The 17,261-nt window shown below is 53.0% G+C and overlaps 1 protein-coding gene across 7 annotated transcripts; it reads right to left on the minus strand.

The window, feature by feature from the left end:
- Positions 1–459: 459 nt before the first annotated feature.
- Positions 460–16,776, minus strand: RPAP1 (RNA polymerase II associated protein 1). Of its 7 annotated transcripts, none has more exons than XR_011648412.1 (25): positions 16,687–16,776; positions 15,578–15,831; positions 14,773–14,921; positions 14,404–14,493; positions 13,269–13,398; positions 12,457–12,684; positions 11,459–11,635; positions 10,315–10,430; positions 9,934–10,032; positions 8,851–8,952; positions 8,459–8,626; positions 8,035–8,217; positions 7,784–7,918; positions 7,511–7,681; positions 6,923–7,080; positions 6,349–6,486; positions 5,997–6,198; positions 5,442–5,551; positions 4,873–5,068; positions 4,568–4,720; positions 4,191–4,333; positions 2,895–3,651; positions 1,303–1,463; positions 1,076–1,135; positions 460–968 (listed from the first exon to the last, which is right to left on the minus strand). XR_011648412.1 is itself a non-coding variant. In XM_012520829.4 (25 exons), exons 2-25 carry the CDS (start codon positions 15,753–15,755, stop codon positions 819–821), a joined length of 4,170 nt encoding a protein of 1,389 aa, XP_012376283.2. In that variant the 5' UTR covers positions 15,756–15,831; positions 16,687–16,776; the 3' UTR covers positions 460–818. The 7 variants fall into 7 exon arrangements, 5 of the variants coding, with proteins under 5 accessions (XP_012376283.2, XP_071070218.1, XP_004481562.2 ...); XM_012520829.4 differs by having other exon boundaries at positions 1,303–1,479; XR_009185078.2 differs by having other exon boundaries at positions 15,578–16,753.
- Between the last annotated feature and the right edge of the window lie 485 nt (positions 16,777–17,261).

The raw sequence follows: 17,261 nt of genomic DNA on the forward strand, positions 1-17,261 counted from the left end.
CAATAGAAACACATGAGCCAAAATTTATACTTCGATCCACTCCTTCCCAACCCTAACCTACTGCCAATAAAGTCCACAGTGGAAGTGGTGCTGCAGGACAGCTACTGTGCCTGTGTGACTTTCGGCTTCCTTGCGTCTCTGGGTAGCAACTGATGGAAATAGGGGCCATAAGGAGACTAGATGCTGACCTTATTAAAGGACACCTATACTCCAAGTAGTTTGCTGACAGAGTCTTTTTGGAAGTACCCCCTTTCCCCAGGAACAATCCCCTGGCCTGGCTTTACTCCAGAACTGGGAACCAAGTTCTTGCTCTCCCCAGATGTGGACCCCATTTTCAATGCATGCTTGTGATTCCTCCCCCATCTCTTACAGAGTCCTAGTCCTCCTCTGGGATAAGCCACCCCTCCATACAAATCCCAAAACCACATGCCTGAAATCAGTCCAACTCAGATGCCCAGATTTAAAAAAAAAAAGAAAAGTTTATTTCAATGTACAGATATAGCAGTCCTATCATGGACTGGATGAAATGGGAAGGGAGGTGTTCTTAATTTGCCCCGTCCCCAAGGAGGGAGTAAATAGCTAAGTCACCCTTTACTCCCAGCATGGACGCTCAGAAGCCCCAGTCCTACGCTCCAGACATCAGGATAGAATGTCAGGGCTCATTCTGAGGCAAAGACGCGCAACCTCCTTCCAGGAAGGCAAGCCTTCTGCTCCCTCATCTCCTGCTTGTCCTTAGGACATGAAGTTCTGTCTGGGCAGGCAGGCCTCTTGGTGAACCCCAGGAAAATGTACCCATTTTTCCATCTTTAGCAGCCATACTAGGTTTCTGACACACCTTTTTGGAGCCCCCTTGAGGTCAGTCTCTGGAGGTTCTGCTGACGCAGAGGGGGCAGCTGGGGATACAGCTCAAAGCCTTCTGGGAGGTCCAAATTGGGAAGTTTATAATAGAGGAGGTGCTGTCGGAGACCCTGCAGAGACGGAATAGACTTTATGAAGTGAGTACTGAGATCTTGTTGAGGTCTCTGTCCCCCAAGACCCTCTAACCTGCCACCCTCTAGTACATGCCCAACCCTACCTCGTCTGCCAGCAGCCAAGTTTTCTGCAGCATGCTCTTGCGGGCAGCCTTCATCTCATCCTGGAGGCAGAACAGGGAGAGGTGGCACTGGGTGAAGGTTGAGACCCTTCACTGGCCTTGCTCAGCCTTCATCTTTTTCCCAGCTAATCCAGAGGCAGCCCGATCACTGCCTCTGGGCCAGCTTAATCCCGGTCAGTCTCCCTCTGGGAGATGGGGATACAACTTACTGAGCTGTTTGGGTCCTGGGAGAAGATGAAGCTGTTGACATGAGCCACAGCCACAGCATAGAGCACAGGACACCAGTGTGGACGGAGTGCACCAGTCACCAGGGCCCGGAAGTAGAGCTGAAGGAGGGCCAGGCTGTCTTCAGGAGGCTCCGTATAGCACTCTAGAGACACAGGCAACTGTGACAGGGCAAGTGAGAGATGCTGAGGGTGAGGGTAGAAGTGGGTCTCGCTGCACAGCGGGGTGGCTGGCTGACGGTCACATGAAACCAAATCATGAGGGCAGAGATCCACCCCTCTCTGTCACAAGGGTCACAGTTAAAGACTAAAGAGCCAGAAAGTAAGGGAAACTGGGAACTGGGTGATGAGAGAAGCAGTTGTTAATTTATATCACATACCACTACTTGTTTAATCTACTTAAAATTTAAACTTTCAAAATGTCATGTTCAACTGCTCAAGTATATTATCAAACCTTTCAAAAGCTCATGTTCTTTGGACTAGTAATTCTCTTTCTAAAAAATTAGTCTTAATTCCACTCAGGAAATGATTACAAGAGTAATCTAGATGAAGTTTATGTCTAATGCTGTTTATCAGTCTAATGCTATTTTTGCTATTTAAAATAGCAAAAATTGTAAACAGTCTACATGTTCACCAAGGGGTTCTGATAAATACATTGGGACACATCTACACAATGGATTATTTCATAATAATAAAAGATGCTATTTCTGAGCATATTGAATGATGCGAGAAATGCTGATGATATGTTAAATGAAAAAAAAAGGACATCATGCAGAGTGATCACAACTTTAAAAAAATATGTACGCATATGAAAAGACTAGAAAAAGATAAATCAAAATGTAAACAATGATTACTAGGCAGTGAGATTACAGATGACCTAATGGTCTTTTTAATTCATTTTATATAAAATATTTATGTTTTAAATATATATATACTAACTACAACTATTTCAAAATAGTAAGAATACCTACATTTAAGTCCATCAGAATAAGTTACAATGAAAATTAAAACCAAATTTTAAAAAAATTAACTTTGCAGCTTACAAATTTTAATTCCTTAGCCTGATATGTGAGGACCTCTCAGACTTTGTTTCCAGCAAGTTTCCAAACAGAAATCTCTGTTCTCATCTCTCCTCACGCCCCCATCCTCTGTCATAAAAGCATAAGCAAAAGCTCTGCCTTTGAGCTTTTGCTTATGCTAGTCCACTAGAACAGTCTGCCCTTACTTCTCCTCAACAGTCCAAATTCTACCGAATCTTCAGCGCCCAGGTCGATGCTCACTTCTTCCACAAAGCCTTTTCTTTATCAGAAGCCTATTTTGATCTTTCCCGTCTTCGAATTTTTACTTAACACTTAGAATCTGAACAATTCAGGACTTTGTTGGGTTTTAGCACATCTGTTCTTACCAAGGCTGTAGCACCTTATGAGCAAGGAACACCTATTATATGCCAGATACCATGTTAAACTCTTTTCATGGGTTTTCTTTCTTAATCCCCTCAAACCCCCCAACACCCAGGACCACCCCCAGGGCCTATTGCAAGGGTGCCCGTGGCAGGCACTGCTGAGCTGAGAAAGTACCTGAGTCAGAGGCAGGCCCAGAGCTCTCAAGGCTCCCACATGCTCCCCAAAAAGTGCGAGGCGCAAGGTGATGCTGAACCGACGCTGGAGGGGCAGGAGGACCAGGGCCCCAAAGAGGTGGTCCCCAAAAGAGACAGCTTCAAAATGCTCCAGGAAGCTGGCATAGAGGTCAGAGAAAGATGTCACGCCAGGAAGTGGGCAGTCCAGGTTGAGGTTTGGCAGGATCTGAGGCTGGCAGAGATGGGCTAGGAGGGCTGCCACCAGCCGCTGTATTGGGGTCTCCCGGAACAGCTCACTGTCCACCAGGAACACACACATGAGCCGTGCCAGGCGAGCGGCAGGGGGTACAGCCCAGAGGGCCTGAGGGCGCCAGTTCTCCAGAACTAGCACCCACTGCAGGGCCCGCACAGCTGCGCCCGCAGTGTCAGCAGGAGAGTGCCCAGATCGAGTGTCTGAGGCCTGGTGGTAGAGGTGGATCAATGGCAGGAAGGGCCAGTCCGTGGGCAGCAGTGGCTCCTTGGGCACAGGAAGCAAAAGGGCAGGGATTTGCTGTAGCTCCCCTCGGTATAAGGCCTGGGAGGCCAGAAGTCTGGCCTGGACTGGTGAGCAGTGGCTCAGGTAGCAGCTGCGGATGCTGGGAAGGTCCTGGCAGGCCTGAGCTAGGAGAGCACCTCGCCCACACCCCGGGTCCCTGCTGCTCCCTAGGCACAGCCTGTCAGAAAAGTCGGCTGCCTCTGGACCTCCTGATGCTCTTTCCCTGTAACAGAACCCAAAAACCAAAAATAAGGACTGGAACCCCAGCACCCAGAAGGCCTCGTCAGCTCTCCAGGCTTCCTGGAGGCTCCGGGCCCAGTGCTGGTCTTCCCTGTTCCCATGCGATGTTGCACTGCAGTTAAGAGGACAGACACTGGAGCCAGCTGCCTAGGCACAAGGTTCCGTAACTTCTCTGAGTCTCAGTTTCCTTACAGTAAAATGGGGATAGCTCTTCATCCAAGTAAGGTACTTAAAGTACAGTTAAATACTCAAGGGAGTGCCGGACACAGAGCAAGGACTCAGGAACTGTTAGCTGTTATTATATGTATACAGGCACAGAGTCACATTGAATTCTCACAATAATTTCCAATGTGGTTATCCTCATTCCTACTTTACTAACGAGGAAACTAAAGCTCAGAGAGGGGTTAAGCACAATCCATGGAAGAAAGGCCCAAGACTCCGGGCTTCACATTCAGGACTGTTCTGTCAACAACTTCAGCGGCTTCCAGGAGGCTGAACTGATGCCACCAACGCTGGACTTACGGGAGGAACTCTGGCCGAAACACACAGCTCAGCAGCAGCTCGTGGGCGAGGTGCTCACTGCCAGGGAGCAGTCGGCTCAGCAGGGCCAAGGCCAGGCCATGATGAAGGGGAGCACTGGTGGCCCCCACTGGCTGGAGTGTTGCCTGTGGACCGAAAAGTGGGGAGTTGTTCAGTGGCAGTAGAGGGCAGAGGAGGTGTGAGGCGATGAAGCAGAGAGACGCATGGATGAGGATGTAAGCTAGGCTAAAGGGCACAGATCCGAGGCAAGTCTGGAGGAAAGCCGGAGCTGCACGGCCTGGCAGCAGCACAGGTTCCAGAGAAGCAGGAAGAAGAGGATAATTGGGGGCGGGGAATAAGGAGAGGACCAGGAAACCCACCACTCTCTGGGCCAGGGTGAGTGCCAGGTACTGTAGGTGGTGCTCATGGCGCAAGGCCCACGCAGAGAAGGGCGTGAGGTGTGGGGTAGCCGTAGGAGCCACACACTGGAGGAAATACTTCTGAAGTCCTGGGGCAGCCAACACAACAGCCAGCTGAGGAGAAGCAAGCTTGTTCAGTTCTAGAAATTGACTTTGATTCCCTCCCAGCCAAAACCAGGGAAACAGGTACTGGCAGAAGCCTCCATTCCCCACGGGGCACCTTCCCCTCTTCCTTTCTGACCCCTAACTGGGCACCCAGGGCTCACCTGGCCACAAAGTCCCTTGTGGATCCGGGCCAGGGTATTGAAGAGAGAGAGGAGCGCAGTGAGGAATGGGAAGGGTGAGGCTGAGCCAGCCAGGCTGAACGGGGGGCAGCCTCCTACGCAGCCCAGTGACACGAGGCTGGGGAGAGCTTCGGGGACCGGAGCACAGGACAGCGGGTTGCAGAGAGGGGAGCAGAGCCTGTAGGCAAATGGAGAAACTGAGAGGATTCTGGAGAATATTCCCACAGAAGGCTTGGCCTGATGTGTACCAGGCTAAAAAAGAGTCACGTAGTCTGAGACCAAGGCCGGTGGGGATTGGGCTGTGCCCTAGGGTCCAGCGCTTGGACTCCTGGACCCCAGAGCTCTGAAGAGGAGCAGGCCCTCGTGTGGATGATGCTCTGTGCCGTCACTTGCCCTCAGGGCCTCACATGACCGCTGCCTGCCAGAGATACAGGTTTCCCTCAGGCTGGAAGGTTCCACCCTGGCATGGATCAGGGAGCCGGACCCAGGAATCACACAAGAGAAACTACAACCCCCATCTCTGCCACCCATTACACACACACAGTACATACCTAAGGGAATCCCACAGGCTGCCCAGAGTGGACTGACGCAGCAGGGGAAGCAGCAGCTCCTCCGACAAGTGCTCCATGTCCTGAAGCCAATCCCCGGGGCACGAGTGTGGCTGGAGGACAGAGGTGTTCACTGAGATGATGGCCCAGGGCACCCATTCTCCTAGGCCGTGTGCCCAAGCCAACCCCAGGATTCTGAGAGCCCAGCAGAGTCAGTTTGGAGGCTTCTGCCTTCTGACCCTTCTGGAGGGAGAGAAGGCACAGGGTTGCTCTGGCACCTCATGTCTAGGGGCCTGGCACAGCAAGAAGGCTATAGGGAAGCGAGCTGCTGCTTGAGTTTCCCTGGTCTCTGCTAACATGACTCCCTGAAGCTCCACTGGGATACAGAGGTGGAGAGGAGGAAAGGTAAGAGCAAGGGGGTGGGAGGCAGGGTAAGTCAGGGATGTGTGTGTGTGGGGTAGGATTGGAAAAGTGCAGACAGAGAGGGAACAAGAGGGTGGGAGTGTGAAGGTGGAGGCAGGGCACATGGGGCATGGTGGAGGGGGCAGGGACACTCACTTGCTGGCTCCAGGCCTGATAATGGGCAGCCAGGAACAGCAGGCAGGCAGTGGGCACCAGGCCTAGGGCACCCCACGTCTCAGGTCTGGGCAGCAACTTCAAGGTCTGCCTTAGACATGGCTCCACCAGAGGTCGGAGCCCAGACACCTGGGCCCAAGTGACCAAGGAGGGGGTGGCCGACAGGCTGGCCTCCGCGGAATCACTGCAGGAGAGCCAGAAGCAGCCAGCGTGAGGGCATGGCTGCCTCACTGGCCTCTAAGCTCCAGCCACCCTCGCTCTGGAGGAACACTCCCGCCGGCCCCGGGTCTCCAGTAGGACTTCCCTGCCGGCAAGCTCAGGGCCACACACCTACCTGGTGGCTGCCAGGGTCAGCTGGGTGAGGAGAGTGAGCAACGAGGCTATCCGCTGCCTGGACAGGGGCTGGGGCGGGTGGGTGCTGAGCTCCTGCGGCACAGCCCGCAGGGCCTGCACCAGCACTGGATATAGTTCCCTAGGGGAGGACCATGACTGAATTTCACTGTCTGAACAGAGATACGACCCTAGGATTTGCAGTCCAGTTAGGGAGGATCAGGAAGGAGAAGGCCCTGAGGGTTAGAGCACTTTTCCAAGGTTTTGAGAGGGAGGGAAGGAAGCTGGGCCTTGAGGAATGGAAAGAACGTAGCCCTTCAAAGCTGCCCCTTACCAGGGAATTTAGACCTGATTTCACCAAGATCCCGATGCTTCTGTTTCGTGCACAGAATGTAGTTGACCTAGGCTCCTTCTGCCCTCCCCTGGCTGGTGCAGACACCCAAGCTTTCTTCATTCCTCCCAGAATCCCCACGTCCCCATTCTCAGCACCCCTCCAAGCTTGGGACCTTAAGCAAGGGTGGGCGAGAAGTGCAGAACTGGAGGGGTCTGTGAAGGACCCTAGCCGCTCCTCTCCTCACCTGTAAAGATCACCCCCTTGGCCATAGGAGGCAGCCACGGCCCACAGGCGGTAGGCCTCCGTGCTCAGCGCTTCGGCTTCCTCTGGCGGCAAGGCCAGTTCCTGGGGAGCCTCAGCAATGAAGCGGCGCAGGCGGCTCCGAAGATCAAAGTTGCTCAACTGGAGGTGGGCAGAGGCTGGGGATCAGGGCCAGCCAGGAGTGATGAGTCCATCTAGCCGCTCTAGCCTCTGGCTCAACCCAGCCGTTGCTGTGCCAGGGCCCTCAGGTGCCACAGGGTCATAGCTCTGGGGGGGTGAGGCTACCTCAACCCTCCCTCTCTAGAAAGCATTCTCTGGGCACCTTTTCTAGGGCCACGTGGCTATGGGTAAGGATGCCCACCTGCACGTGGCTCTTCTGGGGGCCTCCTCCTCACCTAATGAGAGCAGGGAGGCCTAAAGAATGCATCAGCCTCCAGGAGCCGAGGTTCCTGCCCGGGGCTTCTGCTGCATTTCTAAGCAAGCAGACCCGGGAGGAAGAGGAAGGTAAAGGTGGCCACCCTGAGTCCAGGGGCCAGGCTCAGCCCCCAGCTCAGCCCTGCGTCCTGCTCACCAGCCTGGCAGCGATATTCCTGCCGGCCGAGGCCAGCACACGCAGCAGTTTCATGGCAGCGGCACAGGGTACTCTGTGTAGACTGGGGGTAGGCCCCACCCCCGTGGGGACCCAGCTGGTGGGCAGGAACTCCCGAACCACGGTCTCTAGCAGCCGAGGGCACTCCAGGACCTGAGGAGGACAGAGGGGATCGGGGGAAGGCAGGGAGGCAGAGGCTTCAGACCTGGCCCAGCCAGGGCCTCTCCCCACTTCCTGCCTCCTCCTCTTTCTCACCCTTGTGGCCGACTCCAGAGAATGCCGGGCCAGGCGGATGAGCACAGCCAGGATGTCCAGGACCACAGCAGGTCCTGGGCAGGTCACCTCCAGCACGTAGCGCAGCCGAGGCAGCAGGCGGGTGGCCAGGAGCCCCTGGGGATCAGAGAGGTAACCCACTGCCAAATGCAGCCGACTTCAGGGCCTCACTGGCCCCTTCTCACATGGACTTGCCCTCCGGGAATAACGCTTGGCTCTCCCAGCACCTTCACCTTGATGACATCGTGTCGGGCCAGGTCAGGTGGGGGCTGGCTTCCTTCCTCCGGGCTCCGCCCCTTTGCCCTTTCTGCTGGGGCCTCTCCATCCTCGTCCTCGTCCTCCTTGTCCCCCTGGCTGGGCATCAGAGGGAACACGGAAGCTCCGTGGTACCAGGAGAAGGTGCTGTCAAGGAGCTCCTGCCCGAGGAAAGGAGTGGAGGTGGCAAGAGGAAGAAGGGGCGAGGCCGGGGAATGGGTCCAGGAAGCCACCCAGAGAAAGGAGAAAGGCAAGGCTTCTGGGCCTTGGAGCCTCTCGAAGAGGGTGATGCCTGCCATTCCACTCTCCACTCGACCTGCCAAAGCCTTAGGAACGAGGGCATGCCCAGCCTGAGGGGTGAGGACCCCGGCGTCCCCAAACCCCCTCCTGTCCTTGTGGTACCTCATCTCCAGGGGCCACCAGCAGAGCCCGAAGAGCCCGGACAGCGGCTGCAATGACCCCATCCACTCTGTCATCCAGCGAGAAGCGAAGCAGGAAGAGGAAACCGGCGTCCAAAAGGAGGGGCAAGACACTGCCCACCAGCTGGTCTCCAAACTCCCCAGCCCGGGCCTGGGAGGCAGGAAGGATAAAACCTTGCTGAAGGTGTGGAAGTTATGGAGTCTTTGGCCTAATCCCGCACTTGACCACCTGTGACCCGGGTTTGCCTCGATCCCCAGCTGACCCGTAGAGAGCTGGCGTGTGGGCTAGTGTGCCAGAGCGAAGAGGGCAGGAGGTGCGGAGCTAGGGTGAAGGGGTGAAGGGGGGGCAAGACCAGGGACCAGTGGTCCACTCACCCTGCCGATGACCTGGGCCAACACTTGCAGGGCTAATGCTCTCTGCTGGGAAACCTGGCTGCGCGTCAGGTGGAAGAGCTCCTGTAGAGAGTACCCTGCTCTCTGTGGCAGGGACAAGAAGTCAGAAGGAGCCAGGACACAGGGCAGCACCCCCCAATGAAACCCAGCAATCTCTGCATGCCAAGCACTGAGTTCCGTGGCAGGGGAGAGACTGAGATAGGTGAGTGATGGCCCCTGCCCCCGTTCTCCTGCAGTCACAAGAGGGTGAAGAGGAGAGGACTGACACACCAGTGACTGTGGTATAAGGCACATCAGGAGGAACGTAGTCACTGATGTTTAAGGTGGCCTGGCAGGGAACACAAGGTAGAGGCATTCCCTGGAGGGGACTCCAGGACCTGAGCCCTGGAGGTCCCTGAGCACAGGGTGCATTGGGGAGGATGGCGGAGCAGGAGGGAGGCAGCACTGCAGGGTGAACAGGAACAGACTGTGGAAGGACTTTCTTGTTAGGCTGAGCTGGGACCTTATTCTGTGAGCAGAGGGGAGCCACGAACTTTTCTGAGGCAAGGTGTGGCCTGAGCTGGGACACAGAAAATCAGCAATGGCAGGCCCACAGCAGAGAGAAGAGCACAGAGAAGAGAGTAGAGACATGGTGATTGCGCAGGCAGGAAGGACCAAGGCGCTTACTCAGGAAGCACCATGGGGAGGTGACATGTAGAAGCGGCAAATTCTGGCAACTGACTGGAATGTCAGGGGAATAGGAGAAAGAGTTTGAGCCTAAGAAATGGGATTGACACCAATGGATGTGTCAGGATGATGGGAACGAGTGTTGTTGGGGGGGGGGAGAGGGGGGGTGGGGGGGGTGGGGTTGAATGGGACCTCACATATATATTTTTAATGTAATATTATTACAAAGTCAATAAAAAAAAAAAAAAAAAAAAAGAAATGGGATTGACAGCAGGCCATGAACTGGAACAGGGTACAAAGGAAGTTCAAGGCAACTGATCATTTGTCCTTTTCCATCCACATCGTTGCTGAAAGCACTTGCCAAGAGCTGCCCAGCTCTCCCCGGGCCCCAGGCCTCACCTCCGCCTCCTCGCCATGGTGGTGCAGGCCCAGGTGGGTGGGTAGGTCCACAGTGGGGGCCAGCAGCTCTCCCTGAAGACTGAATCGGGCCTGCATCCTCTAAGAGGAAGAGAAAGAGGACGATGGGCTGGGAGCAGCAGCAGTTGCCCATACCCGCTCTTCACCTTGAATCCCAGGCTTCTCAGGGCTCAAGTCCTGACTCCACTTCTGAATGGAAATTGGGCTGACCTTGGGGGTTGGGCAGAGTGATGGGGAGGAGGGTGAGCACAAAGGAGAGGCGTTTCTCAGGCTCAGGGGAGGAGAAGGGCCTGGGTTCTGGGTGCAGGAGCAGCAGCCTCACCCCCCAACCCCACCCCTTTGATGCCAGCTGGCCCTCCTCACTTCCTGCGTTTGCTGTCGTCGCAGTGGGGGCAGATCCTGGGTCCAGTGGAGCTTCTCCAGCTCAACAGTATCCATGTGCAGCCATTCTTTGTGGGGGGTCACAGGCAGTGCCGGGGCTGGGAAGGTAGGAACATGGTAGTATTCCGAGGGCCTGCTCACTGGTTTACAGGGAACCCAGTCATCACTCAGCAGCCACCACGCCCACCTCTCCCCCAAGGCTAGCAGCCTCTGCCCTCGGCTATGGCTAAATGGCAAGGCCCAGGGGCCAGAACTCCTGGGAACTGGGTGGATGTCAGTTATGGCAGAACACATTTGGCCTTCACTCTATCCACTTTCTGTCCCTAAGGACGTGTGAGGGGGAAGGTGAAGGTGAAGAGGAGGTAGAAAGGAAGAGAAAAGAGAAGGAAAAGAGGAGGAAGGGAGGCCTACACATGTCTGGGACAACACAGCTCTGCACTCTCTAGTACCAGCCTCCTAAAGCCCTGGCGCAGGGGCAGAGGAGTGGGGATGAGGAGGGGTCAGCTAGACTGCTCCAGGGAGGCAGGATACAGAAACACCCATAACATCCTCCTCCTTCCCCACCCTCACCCCCACCCCCACCCAGCCTGCTCAGCTAGCCTGGAACTCCTCTGGGGCAGGAGGTTCCTGGCTCTCGTAATCCAATTTCTTCTTTTGTTAATCACTAACTAACAAAATAATCCAGTTCTGGGGAAATGAGCGCCTGCACTGGATTCTCTGCTTCTGGTCTGGCATGTTTGTATAGGCCCACATCAGGCTCTTCGTCTGCCACCCCCTGGTCCTGCCATCTTCCCCCGCACTGGGAGCAGAGGCAGAAAAGACCGGGATGGAGAGAGCCAGGGCAGCTACAACAAGGCACGGAGATGGTCTGCCGGGAATGCAGCCATCACACCCTGATGCCTTTACCAGGAAGGGGAGAAGGGGCACTAACAGGACAGGCAGACAGGAAGTGTGTGCATGCAGACATGCAGCAGCAAATGAAGACCGAGTAGACGCCAGTAATGAGGATCGATGTTAGATGTCCAAGGACACAGAAGCTTCTCTTTCCTGCCACTTGCCAGGCAAAGGAAAAGGGACACTTTCCTCTATTTTCATTCCCCCAAAGATGTTCCCCTCTCCCCCAAACCTGGGGCTCCTGGCTCCAGCTCATCTTCATTCCTGGGCTCGCTGGCAGAAGTTGATGCCATCGGCTCCTCTTTAACCTCAGCAGAGGGCCTTCCTGGTCTCTGTTCCTCACTGGCTTTCGCTCCTGCTTGCTCATGGGAGCAGCAGCGAGATCTCAAGAAGGCAACCAAACTGGGATCTAGAGGTGAGGGTGGAGGGGAGAGTAAGTGAGGGAAAATTCTCTCCAAACCTGCTGAATATTGCTCACCCATGGGTGCCCAGGGCAGCACAAGCTGCTCCCCAGCCCGGGCCTGAGCCTCATGCGCCCTCCTGCGGCCCTTCTCACACCTGTGGGTCACGGGGGCCTGCTTGCCCACCCTTCCCTCCATCCCTCGTAATCCCTTGGCCCAGGCTCCAAGGCCCATCCCTGCACTTGGCTCCAGATCAGAGATCTAAAGCCAGCAGCTATGGAATAAATGAAGGCATGTTGACTAGGGCCCAAAGGAAGGCATCTAGGGGAGCAATCTCCCTTTCTCTCAGCTGATTTATTTCTTCACAAATATTTACTAAACACCTACTATGTGCCAGGTTCTCTATAGGTGCTATATATACCATGAGAAACAAGATGGACTTGGTGCCCACATTTTTGGTGAGCAGAAACTAGGAGGGAGGTAGAATGTAATACAGTGTATGCTACAGTAGTACAGTATATATAGTGTAGTGGTCCGAGTAGGGCCTGTGAGACCAGACAGACCTGGGTTTAAATTCCATCCTTGTTCCTCACCAGCTATATGACCTGGGGGGAGAGTTTCTTAAAGTTTTGAATCTCAGGTTTTTTTTTTTTTGTTTTCTTTCCATAAGTAAAAGGCTAATACTACCTAACTCACAGGACTAGTTTGAGGACGGAATGAAATAATGCACATAAAGTACTATGCACAGTGCCTGGCACACAGTGAGCCTCCTTCAGTAAGCAGAGTCCCTTCCTAGCCCAGCATAAGCAGAAACGCGCAGGGCCCATACCAAGCTGAGCCAGCAACCGCTGCTGTTCCTGCAGGATCTCCTCAGGAGCCATGGCCTGTAGTCTCGCTATGTTCTCCTCATGTATGGTCTGGGCTTCCTGCTCAGCCTCCTGGCCCCTGAGCCCCTTCCCTGTGACCAGATGGGGTCCCTGGAAGCTGTGGCTACTCCCTGGAAGCTGGTAGCCCTGGCCCTGGTCCACAGGAGCAGGTGCCTTTCGTGTCACAGCACCTGGAAAAAGTGTATGGTCAGTCTCATTGCCCTGCCCTCCATGGCTACAACCGGGCCCTTGGGCCCTCTTCTCTATTCCATTACATCTGGAGACAGATGTAGGCCTCACAGCTGTCCTGGGCAGAGTGGAGACCCTCAGGGATTAGCACAGACTCCAGGCTCTCTGGGGTGGGGTGGGAGTGGGGGTGACATCTCCGCTCATTCTTCCCCTTACATTCTTTATGTGAGAAGGTTTCCCTCAGAAAAATCCTAGTTTCTGACTCTTAGATGTCTTCCAGCGCTTTAGCTAGTAATTTGCAATATTAAAGGACCCTTGGCCTGTATCTTTTATAGTCTCTGCCAGACACTCGGCTTTCCTGTCTCTTAAGGTCACATAATGGCTTGCCCCCTCCCTGCACGTAAGACTCAGAGATGGACCCAAGCCTCTCATACTCAGCATTCTAAGTGAGGATATGAAATGATTTTCTCTTGAGATGGCTCAAACGCACTTCCCATTTGAGACAGGGAAGGCATATATCTAAAAACAATTTTATGGTCATGTCTTCTAAAATGGCCAAATCCAAGCCTCTTCAACCCCAGCTCACCCTTAGGTGGATCCAGGGCAGGGACAACTTCCTCAACTAGTGGGACACCCTCCTTGCTGGCTTCAGACTCCCTCCTTGCTGCAATCTCCTGGGCAAAGATGCTTCTCTTACCAGATGTTGCAGGCTTCCTCTATGGGGCAAAAGGAAAACTCGGGTTACTGATGCTCATTACCCACCTCTCCTCTTAACCTCTTTATGCCAAGGTCTCTGGAACAAAATGAAACAACAACAAAAAGCTTTGTCTGATTTCCAAGAGTCACAACTCTAATCCTTAGAAAAAGCAGGGTTTTAATGGGAGTAGAGGTCTTGAAGTATGGGAGACTTGGGTTCAATTTCTGGATTGTCGATCTATTAGATGTGTAGTATTGAAGAAGTTATTTCCCTCTTTAGGACTCTCAGTTTCCTCATCTGAAAGATGGGGATAATGATACCTACCTTACAAGGTTGTTAGGAGGATTAAATGAGGTAATGTGTTTAAAGGACTCAGGTGGTACAACTGGAAGCAAGTCCCATCTATAGACCCTATGGGAAGATAGCCCCCTCTCAATTAGAGGTGGAGTGGGCATCACCATCCCAGAATCCTCAGGACTAGGGAATTAACTATGGACTAAAGTAGACTTACTGGTATTCTCCTATAGACTTACTGTGACTCTAGCAATGGAAAAACTTATATCATTGATGTCAAGGCAGTGGCCACTGGAGGTTCTGAGGGCAGGAAGAGGGAAAAACAGACATAATGTGGGAGCATTTTCAGGACTTGGAAATTGTCCTGAATGACTTGCAATGACAGATACAGGCCATTATATATCTTGCCATAACCTACAGAATTGTGTGGGAGAGAGTGTAAACTACAATGTAAACTATAATTCATGCTCAGTGGCAATGCTCCAAAATGTGTTCATAATTGCAATGAATGTGCCTCATTAATGAAGGATGTTGATGACGTGGGAAAATGTGGGAGATGTGGGGAGTGGAGCATATGGGAACCCCCAATATTTTTTATGTGACATTTGTATAATCTAAGTATCTCTTTAAAAAAAAAATGCTAGGTGTTCCTTCTGTCTACTGGGGGAAGAGGCACCATGACACTCACCTGCCTGTCTACTAAGTACCACCTAGGGACCCTCCTGCCTACCTGTCTCTCCTGTGAGCGATGGAATACAGGAGGGAAAGCAAAGCCACTGGGCACAGGCAGATTCACCACTACTGAACTTGTATCCCGTTCCTGTGGCAACAAAGCACAAAGGAGTAAAGATGGAGAGAATCCCAGGTTGACCCTGCCCCACCAAGCCCCAGTCCTACATGGCTAGAACCTCACTCTGGCAGATCATGAATCAACTTCACTTCTCAGGGCACGGTAATTCTAACCCAGCCACCAACCTGACTGCAGTGGGGGAGAGTCCCACTTTCCCACAGCACCCTCTACTCCTGAAGCTCACCACTCCCATCCAATAGCCTTGATGCCCTAGGACACCCTGTCCCACTCAGCCAGGGTGAGACATACAATAATCTTAGTCAAGACAGCAGTGATGTGCTGATCATGCCTGTCCAGCCCCTCCTCAGGGTCCTCATTCTCAGACAGGGGGTGGCTGGGGCTGGGCCTGGCTCTCTTTGGGGGAGCTGGGACCAGAGCTGGAGGCAAATCTGGGAGATCTAGGGGAAAAAACAAAAACAAAAACAAAACAGACAAAAGGATACTCACTCTTACCAAGAAGAGACTTGGGGGTATGAGTGGGGTGGGGTGGGAGTGGGTAAGAGTGGGGAGTAGAGGAGAGCCAAAGAAAGAAAAGGTATTGTGAGTAATTAACAGCACTGAATTATATATTTGAATGTGGTTAAAAGGGGAAATTTTAGGTTGCATTATGTACTAGAATAAAAATTTAAAAACAACAACAGGAGTAGACAACATAAACAGCAAACCCTAATGTAAACCATGGACTATAGTTAACAGTACAATTGTAAAAATATTCTGTCATGAATTTTAACAAATCCATCACGCTAATGCAAGGTGTTGACAATAGGGTGGTATATGAGAACTCTACATTTTATGCATGATTTTTCTGTAAACCTACAACTTCTCTAATGAAAAAAAAAAGAAAGTAAGCAAGAAAGAAACAGCAGCTGCCGTAGGACCCTGGCTCAAGGTGCCTAACCTTAGGCAAGATATTTAATTTCTGAGCCTCAAGAGAGGTTCTGCGTGTCTGAAATCAGTCACTGATGGGCAGAACCTAGCCATACCAGAAAGGGGTGGGAAAGGCCCTTGGGGCTGCACCCTCTCTCCCTCTCAGCTTCCATCTACAGGTACTCACTGTCCAGCGTCACCACATCCCGGTGGTCCTGCAGCAAATGCTGGTCCAGGTTAACATCACCACTTCTACTTCCTCTCTTCACCAACCGTACTGCTGGGGCTGTACCAGCTGCAAGAAACTGATTCTGGAAGCGTAGCAGGTCCACCTCGGACTCCCCTGGCTTTGGTCTGGACAGCATCTTGTTACTGCAGTTGTCTCCCTACTGACACTGTTTCTTGCCACTGCTTTGGTGTGGGGATTCCTTCTCATTCACCCTAAGAATAATAAAGATCATGGATAGACCCTCTGCAACTGAATTCCGAGTCTCATTATTGTGCATCAGTTACCTTCTTTTTCCTTGGGTCCATATCAACTCATTCCTCCTCATTCATACCTTAGTGTCACTCCCTCCCTATTCACATTTCCCTGGTGTCATCAGGCTAGCAACAACATTTACTTCCAACTTAGGTTGTTTACAATATGAGGGAGATAAAAGTTAATGCAGAAAGAATAAAGAAAAGAGAAAAAGAAAAAAATTGCAATGTACGCAAAGCACCTACCACAGTGCCTTGTACTCACATAAAGCCTCAGTAAAAGATAGCAATTATTTTAGTCACAAGTAAAGCCACCAATGTATTTTCCCACAAACTCCAGGGCTGATTTGTCCAGAATCAATCCGTGAGAGAAGTGATAATATCTTGAGCTTCAATAAGGCGGGTCTTCTGCCTAGACAGTAACTCTAGCAAAGCAAAAGTAAGCAGAGTAGCACTAACAACGGACAACTGGATTTTCTCGGATCGCCTCTGAGGAGTCACTAGTTCTTTCTTACGTTACAGCCTATCTATCCTTCAGCGCCGGGAGGCGCCCAGAATCGGGTTCGGCGATTGCCTCTTGGGTTCTGCAGTCGAAATGTTAGTTATCCCCCAGACCCAAAGTGAATTTACCGAGTTTAAGTCTATGCGGCTCTCGGATGGACAGCGGTGCCCAGGATCTCCGTACCAAAGAGATCGCGGCCATTTCTGGGCAGGCCAAAAACCCTAGGACAGGCTCCGACAATGGAATCAAACAACTTAAACCTGGGCCCTCCGTCCGGGTCCTCTGAAGCCCATCCGTTCGGCCCCACTACCTACCTGCTCTAGGTTCGTCTGGGCGCCGCCATCTTGCCCCGCAGGAATCGTGTTTCCGCCGCCAGATTTTAGCTTCCGCCCCGCAGCCTGGCCCCGCCTCTCCGAGGATGGCCCCGCCCTCTGTGGGGTTTGTGCTTGGCGGCGCGCAACCTTGCGCGCGACGCTGAGCCCCGGCGGTGCTTTGCTGGGTCTGTCCTCACCGCGTAGGTTCCATACCGACACCCAGAACGTACATCCTTCTCTTGTACAGAAGCACAGGCCCCTTGACACGTACTACCGCCGTGGCAGAGGCAAAGGGTTCCTCAGACGCCCCTCTGCACCCACCCTCCTGTTAATTACTTTCTGCACCCCAGTACCCACGTCCACTGGCAGCCGGTGTGCACGCACAACGATGTGAGCACTCCAATATATTTACGGACGTGCAAGAAGATAACCAGAAAAACGGTGAGGCGAGGCCTAAGAAAAGGGACACTACAGCGAGCGCTTCAGGAATAGCGGAGGTGAGGAGAGAGAAGGCAGCGGTGCTGCCAGCACGGTTACTACCCTTTCCCAAGCATCCTGTTCATGCAGTCTCCTTT

The sequence above is a fragment of the Dasypus novemcinctus genome, chromosome 3 (genome assembly GCF_030445035.2).
Source record: "Dasypus novemcinctus isolate mDasNov1 chromosome 3, mDasNov1.1.hap2, whole genome shotgun sequence".
Classification (NCBI taxonomy): Eukaryota; Metazoa; Chordata; class Mammalia; order Cingulata; family Dasypodidae; genus Dasypus; species Dasypus novemcinctus.

Bases quoted from the DNA above. Each gene is read 5' to 3' on its own strand.
- RPAP1 (XM_012520829.4), bottom strand. From the start codon at position 15,755: ATGCTGTCCAGACCAAAGCCAGGGGAGTCCGAGGTGGACCTGCTACGC. The intron at 13,399-14,403 runs GTAGGCAGGAGG...TTTGCCCCATAG, and splicing joins ATCGCTCACAGGAGAGACAG to AGGAAGCCTGCAACATCTGG. The intron at 5,069-5,441 runs GTATGTACTGTG...ATTTGCCTACAG, and splicing joins AGCCTGTGGGATTCCCTTAG to GCTCTGCTCCCCTCTCTGCA.